The following is an 18,043-nucleotide window of genomic DNA, read 5'->3' on the forward strand; positions in this document are numbered from 1 at the left end:
GTGGACAGCGTTTATTGGATCTGGCTCCTGCTATTTCTTCATGGACTCAACCAGAGCAGGATCATCTTGATGGGTTTATGGTAGCATGGACTTAACATGTTACCTGGCTTGTGGTTTGTAGCTGTTGAGGATCTGGTAGGCCCGAAGAAGGTCCAGCTTTCCATGTCCTTGTTCAAACATATTGACGCCTGGAAGTCTCCGCGCAGAAGCAATGAGAGCCTGCTTCATGCTGGCTGGATTCACCATCTCCCGCTTCTGAACTGTACTGGAGACACACAGGATTATTAGTAAGTAGCTGGCTTGGCGAGGTGTGTTATACCGGACCATGGCATTATGGGGCAGACATTGAGTACACAGTAATCACTCAACACAACATGGAAGTAAATTTGTATTAAACCTATTTTCTGTTTCCAGTGTATGTCTGTGTAAAGCCTGGTTTGCTGGAGTGTAGCAACGCTCCCATAGCCGGGATCCCAGTGATTTCTCCTTCATCCACTAGGGGACACTGGAGAGCAGTTACAATGGGAAATAGTAGGCAGTAACTGGGAGCTGGCGCTTTAAAACTCTAACACTGGCTAGCTTTTACTCATGTCACAAGAAATCAACAAAGTAGCAATGAAAAAGTAAATCAGCAAGATGTGCAATCAATGTATTATTCTATTTATAAACCAAACCAGACAAACCCGCAGGTACTTGTATCACGTTCTTAAAACCCCAATGGGTTAATCATTGATTTAAATTGCTGCACGGAAATCGTATTCTGTGACGTTAAAGCATAATTACTTATGCTGGTTACACACTAACCGGCATGTGTACCCAGCGACGGCACTACACATCGCAACGTCTGTACACACAGCACGATGCAGTGGATGACGGCGCAATATACCATTCCATTCTGCACATCTTTCCTTCAGTTGTGCAGCAGAGCAGATGGGACGACGCGATGAACGACCGCTAGGTATGCACAATTGGACATACACACTACATGCTATGGCCCTCATTCCAAGTTGATCGCTCGCTAGCTATTTTTTCCAGAACAGCGATCAGAGAGTTGCCGCCCACGGGGGAGTGTCTTTTCACTTTGCAAGTGTGCGAACGACTGTGAAGCCGAGCGAGTCAAAAAAGTTTTTTTACCGTTTCTGAGTAGGTCTGGACTTACTCAGCCCTTGCGATCACTTCAGCCTGTCCGGTCCTGGAATTGACGTCAGACACCCGCCCTGCAAACGCTTGGACACGCCTGCGTTTTCCCTACCACTCCCAGAAAACGGTCAGTTGACACCCATAAACGCCCTCTTCCTGTCAATCTCCTTGCGATCGGCTGTGCGAATGGATTCTTCAATTAAATCCATCGCTCAGCAACGATCCGCTTTGTGCCCGTACGGCGCACGTGCAAGCGATCAACTCGGAATGAGGGCCCATACACGATACCGCATAGTGTCTACCCAGCATTAGTCTCAAATGATTTGCTTCCTAAAACATTTCACAACCTGAGCTGAAACACTAACGTCAGATAGCCTTTTATATGCACCACGGAAATAATTTCCTCCTAACATCAGCAACCTCACCTCCTGCACTAAGACTGCTCCTTTACACTGTATTCCCAGCAGACTGGGTACCTCTAGTCACAGCAGCTGCCAACCGTCTACCCAATATGAGATTTGGGAACACTCTAACCCCCTGCCCCCAGGTCTTATTTTTTTTTCTAGTGTAGACTACACTGATGATAACAAAAGAGGGCAAAAGAATGGGAAGGTGGTGCAATATTTTTAACATACTGGGGCGGATACTCCGGTTAAGAGGGGCACACATATATACTCCATACAGGTCTGCTTAAAGTGCAAGGGAGGCATTTACCTAACAAGCAACGTCACAGCGCCAGCCACGACAGGGGAAGCTACGCTCGTACCAGACAGGGAGCGACAGCCACCTTTCATACCAGAACCACGAACCCCAGAACCGTAAGTGACTATATCAGGCTTCATCCTTCCATACCCACCAGGCAGTTCCTGCAGGAAGCAAAGTAGGAAAAAAAATAAATCAGCATTTCCATTGTGACAAGAGGCAGTGGTCTGAATTTCTCACATATCATACAAACACAAAAGGATATTTCCCATTTAATATGTAACATTTCAAGATTTAACATTTTATACGTAGCGGAAACAGATTGTGGACCTGCTAGTATATCAGACACAGACGCCCGCCGAAACAGCACTGTACTCGTGGGTAAGTGTGGTCGCGACCCGGCGGAGAGTTGTTGGAGCGACTCTTTCTAAGGTACGTATAAGACGCTGTTTAGAAAGATCACTCAAAAAATAGTAAGACTATAAAAACAAAATAAGAAAGCTTAGGGCTGCTAAAAACCAGCAGTCCTCTGACCATGGTCCGGCTCCTGCCGCACCAAACAAAAAACTGATTTGCCTGAGCAAGGAGGTGGGGATATATGGCCGGGCCTATTGCATGCTGGGAGGCCGAAAAAGCTTTGACCGATTGGTGCAAATTCGCTGTCGCTTCATCATATCCCATTGTTATCCTGTGGATAACCTGTGGACCCTGCCGGAGAAAGTACAAGAGCTTCTCCTCCCTTTCTTTTCAGCAGAACACATAATAATGCAGGTGGGTGGTGTTGACCCTGCAGGCTCCTGTAGTCACATATTAAACAGCCTGATGGCAGCATTCATAACATTCACTGAAAAGAGCGTTACCCAAGTGGTCATTCCCCTTGAAGAAAATCGAGCTATGTTGTCCTCAAAGTCAATACCGCCGACTCCAATGACATCCATCTGGTCCGCCGGGTTGTTAAGTGTCCTGAGGAAGACGAGATAAGTGGGAAGGACACTAAATCAGCTGTATTCCGTGAAGAGGAAGAAAACTGAACAAAAACATTTCTACCTTTGGTTTAAGTTCTCTCATTTTGATGGTTCATTCTTATGTTTAAAAAGGATAAATACTGAGGATATTATACAGTATTTAGACGCTGAAGTCATTTTCTGCCGAAGCTGGACGATTTCAAAAGGGTGAAGAGGGCCCACCTTAATCATAAAGAAGCTACCAGGCTTCCAGCCTAAATGCACGTACATAACTTGATTCCACATGGAGAAGACAAGCCATACGCCATGTAGCATTCACTGTACACAATTGGGGGGTACCGTATACAAAACCAGAAAATATATAGAAACTTTCTGTGATAACCAACACACAACCTCTCATAGAGGCAAAAGCATATAAGAAAGGGTTACAATAAACAACGCCGTTGAGGCGCTCAGTAGCCGCAGGGCTGACATTTTTTTCTCGCAGCCTCCTGAGGTGCGAGAAAAAAAAAAAAAAAAAAGCATGTGGAAACTCAGCACTTTGGGCGTCCAAACAGGAGTTTGTACGCCCCAAACCCAGTCTGTTTGGCCACGACGTGCGATATGCAGGGACACCCAAACACACCTGAATGGTGACAATTGTTTGGGCGTCTATAAAGTCCCATTTAGACAGCATTCTTAGATGCCCAAAACAATTGAATCGGTACCTAGGAGTCTAAAGGTCAGCCAGTGTGTACGGGCGATATGTCTGTGAACTCCGTCGTTCACAGATATATCGCGCCGGCTCCGCAGCACAGCCGATGACCAATATATCTACCGATATATTGGCGCATCGCTGTGTGTGTACACATGCTGCGGCAGCCGGCAGTGATTGACAGCTGAATTGGGCGGGCGTGTGTACACGCCCGCCCAGTTCATGACGTCAGTCCCCGACGGATCGGGCAGTGTATATGCTCAACACACTGCCCGATCGGATTTAGATATATCTGCCGATCAATTGATCTGCAGGTATATCTACCAGTGTGTACCCACCTTAAGAGGTATAACAGTTCAATTATGCCCACTAAATTTTTATTTTCTCCCTTTTCTTGGGGGGGGGGGGGTGTTTGTGTATTTGATACGGACAATAAATTACAGAGAATACTGTACAACCACTTATACCACTAATTTAGCGACTGTGCAACTGAATAGCCTGATCAAGGCGTCAGGTCTCCTGGCTCTGTAACGTTCTCATTTCCCTGGCTCTTATGCGTTGCGGATTGTGTATACAGAAAACCAGACGCCCAAATACATATCCCCACACATACCCATAGAGGGGTCCATCATTTCCTATGGCAGAAACCATGATCACTTTGTTAGCCGTTAGTTCCCAGACCTGTACAGGAGAAGGAAATATATACAGCGCTGTCATTTATCATATGTTCTGTGAGCAGGAGAGTACAATACGGACACCTGAGAGCTTGCGGCTTATGCAATACAATGCAGCGAGCTCAGTTGTGATTTATAGTGATCATATCCAAATCTGTAGGTTTACGTAAAGGATGAGGGAGCGGGGTCAGTTGAATCGTCACCTTGACAAGAACCCCAAAAACGTAATAAAACAAACAAATGTCTGGGCAATAACTCCAGATTAAAGCCAACCTTGTCAACAAAAGGATGATCCATGAAGTCGGGTCCGCCGATACTGAGGTTCAGGACATCAATTTTCTTCAGGATAGCGTAATTAAAGGCATCCAAGAACCACGAAGTGTAGGAGACCTGATGAGAGATGATGCACATATACTCTGTGAGAAGTCCATATGAAAGAGATAGGACTAACCTTAGCGTAGAGCACCTGGAGTGAGAAGAAAGAAAGCTTCTCTCCAGTATACGGGGGCTACGTATGCACCATCGGCAGTATATGAACACAGCTGTGGCACTCTCCCCTCCAGTCAATCACAGCCAACACTACTATCCTATGTGCACAATCTGTATCAACACTGCCAATAACAAAGGCTGGCGCACAACTATTACGCTTTATTTATATCACGTCACCATATTCACTAACAGGCTGCAACAGTAGGTATGCTTCTACCGAGTGTCCAATGGAGAGCTTACAACCTAAAAGGGGTCAGTGAAAGAAGGCATAGCCCACAGGGGAGACAGATTGTCAGTTTTCAATGGACAATTGTCTTTTTTCAACCTTATTTACTATGTAACTATTGCAAGGGACGAGAGTATTATACTCCCATTATATAAATCACTAGTGAGGCCACACCTTGAATACTGTGCGCAATTTTGGGCATCATATTACAAAAAGGATATCCTTGAGCTAGAAAAAGGTTCAGAGGCGGACGACCAAACTAATCAAGGGCATGGAGACGCTGGAATACGAGGAAAGGCTTGCAAGGCTAGGCATGTTTACATTGGAAAAGGAGACTAAGAGGGGACATGATCAACATCTACAAATATATAAGGGGACAATACACAGAGCTCGGGAGGGACCTGTTTTCTATAAGATCAGCACAGAGGACACGTGGTCACTCGCTTAGGTTAGAGGAGAGGAGTTTCCGCACATTGAGGCGAAAAGGTTTTTTCACAGTAAGGACAATACGTGTTTGGAATTCCCTGCCTGAGAGAGTATTAACTGCGGACTCGGTCAACACCTTTAAGAATGGGTTAGATAAATTCCTATTGGATAAAGATATTCAGGGTTATGGTGCTTAGGCACGCATTATAGTTAATTTAACTAGTCCTAACATAAAAATAACTAGTCCTATAATGAGACTGCATAGGAGACCACAAATAGGTTGAACTCGATGGACAATTGTCTTTTTTCAACCTTAGTTACTATGTTAAGTGGGCACTGCCCACTACAGAGTTTACAATTTAAAGGGGTGAGGGTAAAACAGGAATTGCCCACTACAGAGTTTACAATGTAAAGAGGTCAGGGAAAAGGTCACAAAATGCAAAAGTGGAGAATAATGAACTTTTGTGATATTGTCACTTTATTCCACAGTGTTACACTGACATAGGGGTATATTCAATTAGGGTCGAAAGCGGTCGTCTGTCGAAAAGACTGCAGTTTTCGACATTTTCAGGTCGAATCGTGATTCGACCTATTCAGTCCCGAGCATTTTTATTCGACAAGTCGGAGAATTCGATTTGTCGAATAGTACGTAAACCGGCGGTATAGCTGCCGATTCACGTACTTTTGAGTGAAACGGGGCGGCCCCGTTTCCGACCATCTAAGTCCGACATAAAAAAATGTCAGACTGAGATGAGGGACCTTAGGAGGAGGAGAGGGGGGAGAGCCGCGGGCAGACAGGGAACAGCAGCGCTGCAGGAGGATGTGTCACAGCCGCGCCGCTCACAACAGCGTCCAACCCGGCTCCAGCAAGTGAGGTCACGCTTGCTGGAGCCAGGTGGACACTGCCGTGAGGTCTGGCGGCTGTGAGACATCCGTCTGCAGCGCTGCTCTCCCCCCTCTCCTCCGCTCAACAGGTCTCATCTCAATTCAACTTTTTTTAAAGTCGAATTGAGATGGGATTGAATAGGGGTTGTCAGATCAATTCCGACAAATGCATGTCGGAATGGATCCGACCCTAATTGAACCCCAAAGCCTACATGGAGAAGCAGGCACATGGGTGCATGTTTGTCTACATTCCAGTCATCGCAAAAAGTGCCATTTGGGCACCAAAACGGTTCACTTTTCACACATTTCAGTTCGCCACCTCCAGGGGATGCAAGCTGAAATGCAGACGCCGGCTGCCAACGCGCCCGAACTGAGCTACAATTGAATAAGCTCAGTCTGGGCACCATCTAGTGGCTGCCAACAGAAGAAAAAAAAAAAAATAAGAATTTACTTACCGATAATTCTATTTCTCATAGTCCGTAGTGGATGCTGGGGACTCCGTAAGGACCATGGGGAATAGCGGCTCCGCAGGAGACTGGGCACATCTAAAGAAAGCTTTAGGACTAACTGGTGTGCACTGGCTCCTCCCCCTATGACCCTCCTCCAAGCCTCAGTTAGGATACTGTGCCCGGACGAGCGTACACAATAAGGAAGGATTTTGAATCCCGGGTAAGACTCATACCAGCCACACCAATCACACCGTACAACTTGTGATCTGAACCCAGTTAACAGCATGATAACAGAAGGAGCCTCTGAAAAGATGGCTCCCAACAATAATAACCCGATTTTTGTAACAATAACTATGTACAAGTATTGCAGACAATCCGCACTTGGGATGGGCGCCCAGCATCCACTACGGACTATGAGAAATAGAATTATCGGTAAGTAAATTCTTATTTTCTCTAACGTCCTAAGTGGATGCTGGGGACTCCCTAAGGACCATGGGGATTATACCAAAGCTCCCAAACGGGCGGGAGAGTGTGGATGACTCTGCAGCACCGAATGAGAGAACTCCAGGTCCTCCTCAGCCAGGGTATCAAATTTGTAGAATTTAGCAAACGTGTTTGCCCCTGACCAAGTAGCTGCTCGGCAAAGTTGTAAAGCCGAGACCCCTCGGGCAGCCGCCCAAGATGAGCCCACTTTCCTTGTGGAACGGGCTTTTACAGATTTTAGCTGTGGCAGGCCTGCCACAGAATGTGCAAGCTGAATTGTACTACAAATCCAACGAGCAATAGTCTGCTTAGAAGCAGGAGCACCCAGCATGTTGGGTGCATACAGGATAAACAGCGAGTCAGATTTCCTGACTCCAGCCGTCCTGGAAACATATTTTCAGGGCCCTGACAACATCCAGCAACTTGGATTCCTCCAAGTCCCTAGTAGCCGCAGGCACCACAATAGGTTGGTTCAGGTGAAAACGCTGGAACCACCTTAGGGAGAAACTGAGGACGAGTCCTCAATTCCGCCCTGTCCGAATGGAAAATCAGATAAGGGCTTTTACAGGATAAAGCCGCCAATTCTGACACGCGCCTGGCCCAGGCCAGGGCCAACAGCATGACCACTTTCCATGTGAGATATTTTAACTCCACAGATTTAAGTGGTTCAAACCAATGTGACTTTTGGAACCCAAACTACATTGAGATCCCAAATTGCCACTGGAGGCACAAAAGGAGGCTGTATATGCAGTACCCCTTTTACAAACGTCTAAACTTCAGGGACTGAAGCTAGTTCTTTTTTGGAAGAAAATTGACAGGGCCGAAATCTGAACCTTAATGGACCCCAATTTCAGGCCCATAGACACTCCTGTTTGCAGGAAATGTAGGAATCGACCCAGTTGAATTTCCTCCGTCGGGCCTTACTGGCCTCGCACTACGCAACATATTTTCGCCAATTGCGGTGATAATGTTTTTGCGGTTACATCCTTCCTGGCTTTTGATCAGGATAGGGATGACTTCATCCGGAATGCCTTTTTTCCCTCAGGATCCGGTGTTCAACCGCCATGCCGTCAAACGCAGCCGCGGTAAGTCTTGGAACAGACAGGGTCCTTGCTGGAGCAGGTCCCTTCTTAGAGGTAGAGGCCACGGATCCTCCGTGAGCCTCTCTTGAAGTTCCGGTTACCAAGTCCTTCTTGGCCAATCCGGAGCCACGAATATAGTGCTTTCTCCTCTCCATCTTATCAATCTCAGTACCTTGGGTATGAGAGGCAGAGGAGGGAACACATACACTGACTGGTACACCCACGGTGTTACCAGAGCGTCTACAACTATTGCCTGAGGGTCTCTTGACCTGGCACAATACCTGTCGAGTTTTTTAATCATGTGGACGACTTCTGGGTGAAGTCCCCACTCTCCCGGGTGGAGGTCGTGCTGAGGAAGTCTGCTTCCCAGTTGTCCACTCCCGGAATGAATACTGTTGACAGTGCTATCACATGATTTTCCGCCCAGCGAAGAATCCTTGCAGCTTCTGCCATTGCTCTCCTGCTTCTTGTGCCACCCTGTCTGTTTACGTGGGTGACTGCCATGATGTTGTCCGACTGGATCAACACCGGCTGACCTTGAAGCAGAGGTCTCGCTAAGCTTAGAGCATTGTAAATGGCCCTTAGCTTCAGGATATTTATGTAAAGTGATGTATCCAGGCTTGACCCTAAGCCCTGGATATTCCTTCCCTGTGTGACTGCTCCCCAGCCTCGCAGGCTGGCATCCGTGGTCACCAGGACCCAGTCCTGAATGCCGAATCTGCGGCCCTCTAGAAGATGAGCACTCTGCAACCACCACAGGATGGATACCCTTGTCCTTGGTGACAGGGTTATCCGCTGATGCATCTGAAAATGCGACCCGGACCATTTGTCCAGTAGGTTCCACTGGAAAGTTCTTGCGTGGAATCTAACGAATGGGATTGCTTCGTAGGAAGCCACCATTTTTACCCAGAACCCTTGAGCATTGATGCACTGAGTCTTGGTTCGGTTTTAGGAGGTTCCTGATTAGCTCGGATAACTCCCTGGCTTTCTCTTCCGGGAGAAACACCTTTTGTCTGGACTGTGTCCAGGAACATCCCTAGGAAACAGAAGACAAGTCGTCGGAACCAGCTGCGATTTTGGAATATTGAAAATCCAATCGTGCTGCCGCAACACTACCTGAGATAGTGCTACACCGACCTCCAACTGTTCCCTGGATCTTACCCTTATCAGGGAATCGTCCAAGTAAGGGATAACTAAAATTCCCTTCCTTCGAAGGGATATAATTTCGTCCATTACCTTGGTAAAGACCCGGGGTGCCGTGGACCATCCCTACGGCAGCGTCTGAACTGATAGTGACAGTTCTGTACCATAACCTGAGGTACCCTTGGTGAGAAGGGTAAATTTTGACATGAAGGTAAGCATCCTTGATGTCCCGAGACATCATGTAGTCCCCTTCTTCCAGGTTCGCAATCACTGCTCTGAGTGACTCAATCTTGAATTTGAACCTCTGTATGTAAGTGTTCAAAGATTTTAGATTTAGAATCGGTCTCACCGAGCCGTCTGGCTTCGGTACCACAATAGTGTGGAATAATACCCCGTTCCCTGTTGCAGGAGGGGTACCTTGATTATCACCTGCTGGGAATACAGCTTGTGAATGGCTTCCAAAACTGCCTCCCTGTCAGAGGGAGACGTCGGTAAAGCCGACTTTTGGAAACGGCGAGGGGGAGACGTCTCGAATTCCAATATGTACCCCTGAGATATTACCTGAAGGATCCAGGGGTCTACTTGCGAGTGAGCCCACTGCGCACTGAAATTCATTGAGAACGGGCCCACACCGTGCCTGAGCTTGTAAAGCCCTAGCGTCATACTGAGGGCTTGGCAGAGGCGGGAAAGGGTTTCTGTTCCTGGGAACTGGCTGATCTCTGCAGCCTTTTTCCTCTCCCTCTGTCACGAGCATAAAAGAGGAACCTTTTGTCCGCTTGCCAACAAAGGACTGCGCCTGATAATACGGCGTCTTATTTTGAGAGGCGACCTGGGGTACAAACGTGGATTTCCCAGCTGTTGCCGTGGCCACCAGGTCTAAAAGACCGACCCCAAATGTCCCCTTTCAAAGGCAATACTTCCAAATGCCGTTTGGAATCCGCATCACCTGACCATTTTACTGGTAGAATTGGACAACGCACTTATACTTGATGCCAGTCGGCAATTATTCCGCTGTGCATCATGCATATATAGAAATGCATCTTTTAAATGCTCTATAGGCAATAATATACTATCCTTATCTAGGATATCAATATTTCCAGTCAGGGAATCCGACCATGCCAACCCAGCACTGCACCTCCAGGCTGAGGCGATAGCTGGTCGCAGTATAACACCAGTATGTGTGTAAATACCTTTTTGGATACCCTCCTGCTTTCTATCAGCAGGATCCTTAAGGGCGGCCATCTCATGAGAGGGTAGAGCCCTTGTTCTTACAAGCGTGTGAGCGCCTTATCCCCCCTAGGGGGTGTTTCCCAACGCACCCTAACCTCTGGCGGGAAAGGGTATGCAGCCAATACTTTTTAAGAAATCATCAATTGTTATCGGGGGGAAACCCACGCATCATCACACACCTCATTTTATTTCTCAGATTCAGGAAAACTACAGGTAGTTTTTCCCTCACCGAACATAATACCCCTTTTTGGTGGTACTCGTATTATCAGAAATGTATAAAAACATTTTCCATTGTCTCAATCATGTAACGTGTGGCCCTACTGGAAATCACGGTTGTCTCTTCACCGTCGACACAGGAGTCAGTATCCGTGTCGGCGTCTGTATCTGCCATCTGAGGTAACGGCCGCTTTAGAGCCCCTGACGGCCTATGAGACGTCTGGACAGGCACAAGCTGAGTAGCCGGCTGTCTCATGTCAACCACTGTTTTTTTTTATATAGAGCTGACACTGTCACGTAATTTTCAACAGTACATCCACTCAGGTGTCGACCCCCTAGGGGGTGACATCACTGTTACAGACACTCTGCTCCGTCTCCACATCATTTTTCTCCTCATACATGTCGACACAAACGTACCGACACACAGCACACACACAGGGAATGCTCTGATAGAGGACAGGACCCCACTAGCGCTTTGGGGAGACAGAGGGAGAGTATGCCAGCACACACCAGAGCGCTATATATATATACAGGGATAACCTTATATAAGTGTTTTTCCCCTTATAGCTGCTGTATGTTTTAATGCTGCGCCTAATTAGTGCCCCCCTCTCTTTTTTTAACCCTTTCTGTAGTGTAGTGACTGCAGGGAAGAGCCAGGGAGCTTCCCTCCAACTGAGCTGTGAGGGAAAATGGCGCCAGTGTGCTGAGGAGATAGGCTCTGCCCCCTTTTCGGTGGCCTTATCTCCCGGTTTTTTTTGTATATTCTGGCAGGGGTTAAATGCATCCATATAGCCCAGGAGCTATATGTGATGTATTTTTTGCCATGTAAGGTATTTCTGTCATGTTTTATTGCGTCTCAGGGCGCCCCTCGCAGCGCCCTGCACCCTCAGTGACCGGAGTATGAAGTGTGCCGAGAGCAATGGCGCACAGCTGCAGTGCTGTGCGCTACCTTATTGAAGACAGGAACGTCTTCTGCCGCCGATTTTTCCGGACCTCTTCGCTCTTCTGGCTCTGTAAGGGGGCCGGCGGCGCGGCTCCGGGACCCATCCAGGCTGGACCTGTGATCGTCCCTCTGGAGCTAATGTCCAGTAGCCAAGAAGCCCAATCCACTCTGCACGCAGGTGAGTTCGCTTCTTCTCCCCTTAGTCCCTCGATGCAGTGAGCCTGTTGCCAGCAGGTCTCACTGAAAAATAAGAATTTACTTACCGATAATTCTATTTCTCATAGTCCGTAGTGGATGCTGGGGACTCCGTAAGGACCATGGGGAATAGCGGCTCCGCAAAAGACTGGGCACATCTAAAGAAAGCTTTAGGACTAACTGGTGTGCACTGGCTCCTCCCCCTATGACCCTCCTCCAAGCCTCAGTTAGGATACTGTGCCCGGACGAGCGTACACAATAAGGAAGGATTTTGAATCCCGGGTAAGACTCATACCAGCCACACCAATCACACCGTATAACTTGTGATCTGAACCAGTTAACAGTATGATAACAGAGGAGCCTCTGAAAAGATGGCTCCCAACAATAATAACCCGATTTTTGTAACAATAACTATGTACAAGTATTGCAGACAATCCGCACTTGGGATGGGCGCCCAGCATCCACTACGGACTATGAGAAATAGAATTATCGGTAAGTAAATTCTTATTTTCTCTAACGTCCTAAGTGGATGCTGGGGACTCCGTAAGGACCATGGGGATTATACCAAAGCTCCCAAACGGGCGGGAGAGTGCGGATGACTCTGCAGCACCGAATGAGAGAACTCCAGGTCCTCCTCAGCCAGGGTATCAAATTTGTAGAATTAAGCAAACGTGTTTGCCCCTGACCAAGTAGCTGCTCGGCAAAGTTGTAAAGCCAAGACCCCTCGGGCAGCCGCCCAAGATGAGCCCACTTTCCTTGTGGAACGGGCTTTTACAGATTTTAGCTGTGGCAGGCCTGCCACAGAATGTGCAAGCTGAATTGTACTACAAATCCAACGAGCAATAGTCTGCTTAGAAGCAGGAGCACCCAGCTTGTTGGGTGCATACAGGATAAACAGCGAGTCAGATTTCCTGACTCCAGCCGTCCTGGAAACATATTTTCAGGGCCCTGACAACATCCAGCAACTTGGATTCCTCCAAGTCCCTAGTAGCCGCAGGCACCACAATAGGTTGGTTCAGGTGAAAACGCTGGAACCACCTTAGGGAGAAACTGAGGACGAGTCCTCAATTCCGCCCTGTCCGAATGGAAAATCAGATAAGGGCTTTTACAGGATAAAGCCGCCAATTCTGACACGCGCCTGGCCCAGGCCAGGGCCAACAGCATGACCACTTTCCATGTGAGATATTTTAACTCCACAGATTTAAGTGGTTCAAACCAATGTGACTTTTGGAACCCAAACTACATTGAGATCCCAAATTGCCACTGAAGGCACAAAAGGAGGCTGTATATGCAGTACCCCTTTTACAAACGTCTAAACTTCAGGGACTGAAGCTAGTTCTTTTTTGGAAGAAAATAGACAGGGCCGAAATCTGAACCTTAATGGACCCCAATTTCAGGCCCATAGACACTCCTGTTTGCAGGAAATGTAGGAATCGACCCAGTTGAATTTCCTCCGTCGGGCCTTACTGGCCTCGCACTATGCAACATATTTTCGCCAATTGCGGTGATAATGTTTTTGCGGTTACATCCTTCCTGGCTTTAGATCAGGATATGGATGACTTCATCCGGAATGCCTTTTTTCCTTCAGGATCCGTTGTTCAACCGGCATGCCGTCAAACGCAGCCGCGGTAAGTCTTGGAACAGACAGGGTCCTTGCTGGAGCAGGTCCCTTCTTAGAGGTAGAGGCCACGGATCCTCCGTGAGCATCTCTTGAAGTTCCGGTTACCAAGTCCTTCTTGGCCAATCCGGAGCCACGAATATAGTGCTTTCTCCTCTCCATCTTATCAATCTCAGTACCTTGGGTATGAGAGGCAGAGGAGGGAACACATACACTGACTGGTACACCCACGGTGTTACCAGAGCGTCTACAACTATTGCCTGAGGGTCTCTTGACCTGGCGCAATACCTGTCGAGTTTTTTAATCATGTGGACGACTTCTGGGTGAAGTCCCCACTCTCCCGGGTGGAGGTCGTGCTGAGGAAGTCTGCTTCCCAGTTGTCCACTCCCGGAATGAATACTGTTGACAGTGCTATCACATGATTTTCCGCCCAGCGAAGAATCCCTGCAGCTTCTGCCATTGCCCTCCTGCTTCTTGTGCCACCCTGTCTGTTTACGTGGGTGACTGCCATGATGTTGTCCGACTGGATCAACACCGGCTGACCTTGAAGCAGAGGTCTTGCTAAGCTTAGAGCATTGTAAATGGCCCTTAGCTTCAGGATATTTATGTGAAGTGATGTATCCAGGCTTGACCCTAAGCCCTGGATATTCCTTCCCTGTGTGACTGCTCCCCAGCCTCGCAGGCTGGCATCCGTGGTCACCAGGACCCAGTCCTGAATGCCGAATCTGCGGCCCTCTAGAAGATGAGCACTCTGCAACCACCACAGGATGGATACCCTTGTCCTTGGTGACAGGGTTATCCGCTGATGCATCTGAAAATGCGACCCGGACCATTTGTCCAGTAGGTTCCACTGGAAAGTTCTTGCGTGGAATCTAACAAATGGGATTGCTTCGTAGGAAGCCACCATTTTTACCCAGAACCCTTGTGCATTGATGCACTGAGACTTGGTTCGGTTTTAGGAGGTTCCTGACTAGCTCGGATAACTCCCTGGCTTTCTCTTCCGGGAGAAACACCTTTTTTCTGGACTGTGTCCAGGAACATCCCTAGGAAACAGAAGACAAGTCGTCGGAACCAGCTGCGATTTTGGAATATTGAGAATCCAATCGTGCTGCCGCAACACTACCTGAGATAGTGCTACACCGACTTCCAACTGTTCCCTGGATCTTACCCTTATCAGGGAATCGTCCAAGTAAGGGATAACTAAAATTCCCTTCCTTCGAAGGGATATCATTTCGGCCATTACCTTGGTAAAGACCCGGGGTGCCGTGGACCATCCCTACGGCAGCGTCTGAACTGATAGTGACCGTTCTGTACCATAACCTGAGGTACCCTTGGTGAGAAGGGTAAATTTTGACATGAAGGTAAGCATCCTTGATGTCCCGAGACATCATGTAGTCCCCTTCTTCCAGGTTCGCAATCACTGCTCTGAGTGACTCAATCTTGAATTTGAACCTCTGTATGTAAGTGTTCAAAGATTTTAGATATAGAATCGGTCTCACCGAGCCGTCTGGCTTCGGTACCACAATAGTGTGGAATAATACCCCGTTCCCTGTTGCAGGAGGGGTACCTTGATTATCACCTGCTGGGAATACAGCTTGTGAATGGCTTCCAAAACTGCCTCCCTGTCAGAGGGAGACGTCGGTAAAGCCGACTTTTGGAAACGGCGAGGGGGAGACGTCTCGAATTCCAATATGTACCCTTGAGATATTACCTGAAGGATCCAGGGGTCTACTTGCGAGTGAGCCCACTGCGCACTGAAATTCATTGAGAACGGGCCCCCACCGTGCCTGAGCTTGTAAGGCCCTAGCGTCATACTGAGGGCTTTGCAGAGGCGGGAAAGGGTTTCTGTTCCTGGGAACTGGGTAATCTCTTCAGCCTTTTTCCTCTCCCTCTGTCACGAGCAGAAAAGAGGAACCTTTTGTCCGCTTGCCAACAAAGGACTGCTCCTGATAATACGGCGTCTTATTTTGAGAGGCGACCTGGGGTACAAACGTGGATTTCCCAGTTGTTGCCGTGGCCACCAGGTCTAAAAGACCGACCCCAAATGTCCCCTTTCAAAGGCAATACTTCCAAATGCCGTTTGGAATCCGCATCACCTGACCATTTTACTGGTAGAATTGGACAACGCACTTATACTTGATGCCAGTCGGCAAATATTCCGCTGTGCATCATGCATATATAGAAATGCATCTTTTAAATGCTCTATAGGCAATAATATACTATCCTTATCTAGGATATCAATATTTCCAGTCAGGGAATCCGACCATGCCAACCCAGCACTGCACCTCCAGGCTGAGGCGATTGCTGGTCGCAGTATAACACCAGTATGTGTGTGAATACCTTTTTGGATACCCTCCTGCTTTCTATCAGCAGGATCCTTAAGGGCGGCCATCTCATGAGAGGGTAGAGCCCTTGTTCTTACAAGCGTGTGAGCGCCTTATCCCCCCTAGGGTGTGTTTCCCAACGCACCCTAACCTCTGGCGGGAAAGGGTATACCCAATACTTTTTAAGAAATTATCAATTGTTATCGGGGGGAAACCCACGCATCATCACACACCTCATTTTATTTCTCAGATTCAGGAAAACTACAGGTAGTTTTTCCCTCACCGAACATAATACCCCTTTTTGGTGGTACTCGTATTATCAGAAATGTATAAAACATTTTCCATTGTCTCAATCATGTAACGTGTGGCCCTACTGGAAATCACGGTTGTCTCTTCACCGTCGACACAGGAGTCAGTATCCGTGTCGGCGTCTGTATCTGCCATCTGAGGTAACGGGCGCTTTAGAGCCCCTGACGGCCTATGAGAAGTCTGGACAGGCACAAGCTGAGTAGCCGGCTGTCTCATGTCAACCACTGTTTTTTTATATAGAGCTGACACTGTCACGTAATTTTCAACAGTACATCCACTCAGGTGTCGACCCCCTAGGTGGTGACATCACTGTTACAGACACTCTGCTCCGTCTCCACATCATTTTTCTCCTCATACATGTCGACACAAACGTACCGACACACAGCACACACACAGGGAATGCTCTGATAGAGGACAGGACCCCACTAGCCCTTTGGGGAGACAGAGGGAGAGTATGCCAGCACACACCAGAGCGCTATATATATATATATATATATATATATATATATATATATACATACAGGGATAACCTTATATAAGTGTTTTTCCCCTTATAGCTGCTGTATGTTTTAATACTGCGCCTAATTAGTGCCCCCCTCTCTTTTTTTAACCCTTTCTGTAGTGTAGTGACTGCAGGGAAGAGCCAGGGAGCTTCCCTCCAACTGAGCTGTGAGGGAAAATGGCGCCAGTGTGCTGAGGAGATAAGGCCGTCGAAAAGGGGGCGGAGCCTATCTCCCGTTTTTCTGTATATTCTGGCAGGGGTTAAATGCATCCATATAGCCCAGGAGCTATGTGTGATGTATTTTTTGCCATGTAAGGTATTTTTATCATGTTTTACTGCGTCTCAGGGCGCCCCCCCCAGCGCCCTGCACCCTCAGTGACCGGAGTATGAAGTGTGCTGAGAGCAATGGCGCACAGCTGCAGTGCTGTGCGCTACCTTATTGAAGACAGGAACGTCTTCTGCCGCCGATTTTTCCGGACCTCTTCGCTCTTCTGGCTCTGTAAGGGGGCCGGCGGCGCGGCTCCGGGACCCATCCAGGCTGGGCCTGTGATCGTCCCTCTGGAGCTAATGTCCAGTAGCCAAGAAGCCCAATCCACTCTGCACGCAGGTGAGTTCGCTTCTTCTCCCCTTAGTCCCTCGATGCAGTGAGCCTGTTGCCAGCAGGTCTCACTGAAAATAACAAACCTAAAACTAAAACGTTCACTAAGAAGCTCAGGAGAGCCCCTAGTGTGCACCCTTCTCGTCGGGCACAGAAATCTAACTGAGGCTTGGAGGAGGGTCATAGGGGGAGGAGCCAGTGCACACCAGTTAGTCCTAAAGCTTTCTTTAGATGTGCCCAGTCTCCTGCGGAGCCGCTATTCCCCATGGTCCTTACGGAGTCCCCAGCATCCACTTAGGACGTTAGAGAAAATTGAATTCCACCGTTCCTGTCATACCTGTGAGCCACAGGGTCACCTTATGTTCTGACCCTCTCCCATCTTACAGAGTCTGTTTGCTGCTCTTCCCCTGTGTATTGTCTCCCCCACTATATATCCACTTGTGATCTTTATGTGCCTATTGTATCGGCTGTATCAGTGTTTCCAAATCCGTGAACTACAGCAGCAGTCTGCTCCCAAATCAAATCATTTACTGTAGGTCAGTTTATTTGCATTCCGGGCAGCACACAGCCTGTAGCCTCAGACAAGCAGCAATTTACAGTAGATGCACTGCTCGGTGTGTGCCCCCCAAATCCCCTCCATTCTCCTCCAGACAGAGGACACTCTTCAATGTAAGGTCCCATATCTGTCACCACATTTGTACTCGTCTTCCTTTCTCCACTGCTGGATGTGTACCTCTACCTGTTCATGCA

The 18,043-nt window shown here is 48.1% G+C and overlaps 1 protein-coding gene across 2 annotated transcripts in view; it reads right to left on the reverse strand.

Annotated features, from left to right (window-relative positions):
* The window catches only part of MBTPS1 (membrane bound transcription factor peptidase, site 1), a 125,148-nt gene that overhangs the window by 59,758 nt on the left and 47,347 nt on the right, over positions 1-18,043 (reverse strand). For both annotated transcript variants that reach the window (XM_063945741.1, XM_063945742.1), the window contains exons 7-11: positions 4,449-4,565; positions 4,115-4,182; positions 2,703-2,805; positions 1,855-2,006; positions 104-265 (exon numbers count right to left, since the gene is read on the reverse strand). In XM_063945741.1, the coding sequence (XP_063801811.1) occupies positions 104-265; positions 1,855-2,006; positions 2,703-2,805; positions 4,115-4,182; positions 4,449-4,565 (602 nt within the window). The remainder of the gene's footprint in view (positions 1-103; positions 266-1,854; positions 2,007-2,702; positions 2,806-4,114; positions 4,183-4,448; positions 4,566-18,043) is intronic.

Source organism: Pseudophryne corroboree, chromosome 11, assembly GCF_028390025.1.
Source record: "Pseudophryne corroboree isolate aPseCor3 chromosome 11, aPseCor3.hap2, whole genome shotgun sequence".
Classification (NCBI taxonomy): domain Eukaryota; kingdom Metazoa; phylum Chordata; class Amphibia; order Anura; family Myobatrachidae; genus Pseudophryne; species Pseudophryne corroboree.